Raw genomic sequence first — 4583 nt, 5'->3', positions numbered from 1 at the left:
TCTGACCAAGAATAGGAAACCACACAACACTTATTCTTTGAGTGCAATGTAGCTGCTAGAATCTGAAAAAAATTACTCACATGGTAGGGTATAAACAGAGCTACAATGGGGGTGGTATGAGGAGATAACATGGGCAACAAATAATGCACGAAGGAAATGTGGGAAAGCTGAAATATATAGAGTGATATTAGTAAGGAGCATCTACTATATCTGGCAGGAAAGGAACCTAAAACTATTCCAGAACAAACGTAGATAAGAGGAGGTGATTGTGAAATTGATTATACAAGATATACACTGCAAAGGAAGCAAAGTAACAAGACTAGCAAAGCATATGACCAGCCTAAACTTCTACCCATGAAGCAACAAAGGAGAAGGTCGAACTAGGTGCAATAAGATACACGATACTAAGTAGAAAGATTTTTGAATGTTAGAGTTAGTAGAGGAAACTAGAGATGCACACCAAAGTTGGGGCTACATGTCCAACTTTAGGATGAAGACATATTTGTAGAGAACATTCATATAAATAGAAAATTTGTTTACCAAAAAAATAAAATAATGAAACTTTTCCTTTTGACGTGCTTTTCATCTTCAAAAGTTCTTTTTCTATTTTGTGAATGAGTCGAGAACGTCAAAATATGACAGCTTATCATAGTAGGTGAGAGTTTAAATCCTGAACCACAAATTATCTTGATAACATATAGTATAGGTGTATAACAGTTTGCACTCCTTAACTTACCTTATTGCTCCACAGACTTTAGACAAAGTATTTCAACTTCCATAATAAACAATGGATTTAACTTATGTATATAGACTGACAGTTATTTTATGAACTTATAACTTAGTAATGTATATAAAATATTACATTATCAATTTAACACTATGTAAAACAAATAAGGTCGATCGAGACATGAACGTAAGCATAAACTTAATTAAAGAATCTGAATAGACAGAAATTAAGTTGGAGGTACTACACTACTACTTATGAGGTATAAGAAGGTATAAGGGTGATATAAAAATTTAATACCACCTTAATATTCTGTTTGGTTAGCAAACTAGGTATAAATTATCCTGGTGTTAATTTTAACACTAGATAACTTATACCTTATAGAAGGTGGGATAATTAGCACCGGTATAACTTATACCTTCTTCTTAGAAATTATGCAATTGTCATTCTTAATACAACATACCAAATAATGAATAAACAACAATCTCAGCTTAACTAATTCCAGCATAACTTATCCCAATATAACTTATACCGGCATAACTTATACCGATATAAATCGTATTCCAACGAAACGACCCTTAAGTTAAAATTAGCACCCACCCCCATCAACCACCATATTTGCAATGGGATCTTGGGGAGATTGAGAATATACAAAACTCTGAAAAGATGACAGAAATTAACAGTTGTCACCAGCCATTTATACTATATTTGTAAAAAGCTCATGAGCGTTGATCTTGCTTCTTCTACAGAATCAATAATCGGTTCCTAGCTTCACCTTTTTTTTTCTTTCTGAGAGAGAATTTATTATCTCCATGTAAGTTGAGGCCCCCACCCCCCTTAAAACTATATAAGGTGGTCATTGACAAAAATGTTTCATTCAAATAGTGCTTCTCTCTTCTGAGTTCTACTCTCTCATCGATTTTTTTCCACTATCCACATTTATATTTTCTTCATCTCTCTCTCTCTCTCTAGAAGAAAATTAAGGCTCTTTTGCTAATTGATTAAGACTAAAGAAAAGATAACGAAAAGATCTACTAATAATTAAGAGCAATAAGCTATGGCCATAGAGATTGAGAAACCCATAGCTGGGCTATCAAAAATGGCCACGTCAGATACCCATGGAGAAGATTCACCCTACTTTGCTGGGTGGAAAGCATATGATGAAGATCCATTTGATGAAGTTCACAACCCATCTGGTGTTATTCAAATGGGATTGGCCGAAAATCAAGTAAGTGATTCTCCTATTTCAGTATATATATTCACATGAATGATCATTATTCTCATGTTGCTTAATAATTAATTTTCTTTTGTACGTAGGTGTCATTTGATTTGGTGGAAAAGTACTTGGAAAAGCACACATGCTCAGGGAGTGGAGTTTCTAGCTTCAGGGAAAATGCTTTATTCCAAGATTATCATGGACTGCTTTCATTTAGAAAGGCAATGGCTAGCTTCATGGAAAAAATAAGAGGTGGAAGGGCAAGATTTGATCCTGATCGAGTTGTTATTACAGCTGGCGCCACTGCTGCTAATGAGTTATTAACTTTCATCTTAGCTAATCCTGGCGATGCTTTGCTTGTTCCAACTCCTTACTATCCAGGGTATAACGTAACTACGTACTAAACATAGTAAACAAATATTTTCTAGCTATTACATTGGAAAAAAATTAAAGGACACTGAGAATCGTTGTTTGAAATATTTACCATTATTGTCTTATTTTACTTTTTTTTTTGTTTTTACAGATTTGACAGAGACTTGAGGTGGAGGACAGGTGTGCAAATCGTTCCAATCCATTGCGACAGTTCAAATAATTTCCAAGTTACTCCACAAGCCTTAGAAGAAGCCTACGAGGAAGCAGAATCCAAGAACATAAAAGTGAGAGGGGTTCTTATAACAAACCCCTCTAACCCATTAGGTGCCACCATCCAAAGGTGTGTACTTGAGGGCATTCTTGAATTTGTCACAAGAAAAAACATCCACCTTGTGTCCGATGAAATCTACTCGGGTTCCGCCTTTTGTGGCTCCGAATTTGTCAGCATTAGTGAAGTAATTGAATCAAGGAATTACATGGATTCAGAGAGGCCGCGGGTACACATTGTGTACAGCCTCTCCAAGGACCTGGGACTACCCGGATTTCGAGTTGGGACAATCTACTCTTACAATGACAAAGTTGTGACAACTGCCAGGAGAATGTCGAGTTTCACATTGATTTCTTCTCAGACACAACAGCTCCTGGCTTCCATGTTGTCGGACGAGAAATTCACTGAGGATTACATAAAGACGAATCGTGAAAGGCTGAGGAGGAGATATGAAATGATCATTCATGGTTTAAAGAGTGCTGGGATTGAGTGCTTAAAAGGGAATGCGGGGTTGTTTTGCTGGATGGATCTGAGTCCTTTGTTGGAAAAACCTACAAAGGAATGTGAATTGGCCCTTTGGAACAGAATATTGCATCAAGTGAAACTGAATATTTCTCCAGGCTCCTCTTGCCATTGCTCAGAGCCTGGTTGGTTCAGGGTTTGTTTCGCCAACATGAGTGAAAATACGTTAGAAATTGCACTCAGAAGAATACATGATTTCATGGAAACAAAGAGAACAAAGAAGACTTACTGATCATGATCATTTCCAATTTTTTGTAGTTTTCCGTTTTTTTTCCTCTTCTTTTTTTGGTTTGGGGAATATTTTTTTCCCAGATGCGATTGCTTCTGGATTATTCTTGAATTATACCCATTCCAAGAATTGGATTTTTCCCGCAGGCACTGTACCTCGGATTGAATTTGAAGTTATATGTGGCATAATATTTATTTTTATTTTTGCATGGGCAGTCAGTCTCCAGAAAGTATGAACAGTTTAATTTTATGGTTGTAGAATAAATGCCGCGAGCATATATACCTTATGTAATCAGTAATTTCTGAAGCTTTTGACCAAGTAATTTTTCAGTTTAAGCAAGAAAGTGAATGTGGTTAGTTTTCAGTTCCTTGAGGAAAAAGGCTATTTACGTGACGGTTGACTCTTAAAAAGAATTACTCCCTCGGGGCGGATCTAGATCAAACATCACTGTTCTGTGAACCTAGTAATTTTTGCATAAACTTTGTATTTATAATAAAAAAATTTATTAAAAGTATAAGAATATTTGGCTTGAAACCGTGTTCGTTGGTCCAGTTATCATGTAAATATAACTTGAGATTGTTGTAGAAATTCATAAGCTTAATTCTAGATCCGCCTCTGTCTCTATTCAATTTTACTTGTCTAGTATTCTAAAAATAGATTTTCACTATTGCTTGCACTTTTATATCAAGAGAAGATAAATTTTTTTCGTGTTATACCCATAGTATTAATTACTCAATTTTTTTCGTGCTATACCCATAGTATTAATTACTCATTTCAAATTATTTTCTCAAATCCATTAATAATATGCATCAATTAGTATGTGTATCATGATAAATTATACATTTCATTTATTATTTTGAAGTGGTATGCAAAGTCTATAGTGGACAAGTAAAAGTGAACGGAGGGAGTAAACAAATTTAATTTGTTTTGTTAAAGCAGGTACATCTATCAGCAGCTCAAAACTTCCAAAATATGATAAAGTTACGGCTTGTTCTCAATTATCATGCGATTTATTCAAGGAACTGCTTAAAATTCTATATGCATGGGAACTAGATCTCTCCTCCTTCATTGCAAGCTGTTTCTTCCTTTTGTTTTTTCTTCTTTTAAATTAATAAAGATTAGGAAAGTCAAAGCTAAGCCTATCAACCTCAATATTTAATAGTATAAAATGGCAGTAAAGTTCTTAAACTTTTGGTTTCGTAAAGTTTGCGTCAATGCCGTGTTTTTTGTGACCAACACTTCACTTTGTAAC

The 4583-nt window shown here is 34.9% G+C and overlaps 1 protein-coding gene across 1 annotated transcript; it reads left to right on the top strand.

Annotated features, from left to right (window-relative positions):
• Positions 1 to 1514: 1514 nt before the first annotated feature.
• Positions 1515 to 3509, top strand: LOC107810571 (1-aminocyclopropane-1-carboxylate synthase 7-like). Its single transcript, XM_016635362.2, has 3 exons — positions 1515 to 1952; positions 2042 to 2322; positions 2464 to 3509. Exons 1-3 carry the CDS (start codon positions 1782 to 1784, stop codon positions 3332 to 3334), a joined length of 1323 nt encoding a protein of 440 aa, XP_016490848.1. The 5' UTR covers positions 1515 to 1781; the 3' UTR covers positions 3335 to 3509.
• Positions 3510 to 4583: the final 1074 nt, after the last annotated feature.

The sequence above is a fragment of the Nicotiana tabacum genome, chromosome 10, assembly GCF_000715075.1.
Source record: "Nicotiana tabacum cultivar K326 chromosome 10, ASM71507v2, whole genome shotgun sequence".
Classification (NCBI taxonomy): Eukaryota; Viridiplantae; Streptophyta; class Magnoliopsida; order Solanales; family Solanaceae; genus Nicotiana; species Nicotiana tabacum.
This window is presented reverse-complemented; position numbering and strand designations above follow the sequence as displayed.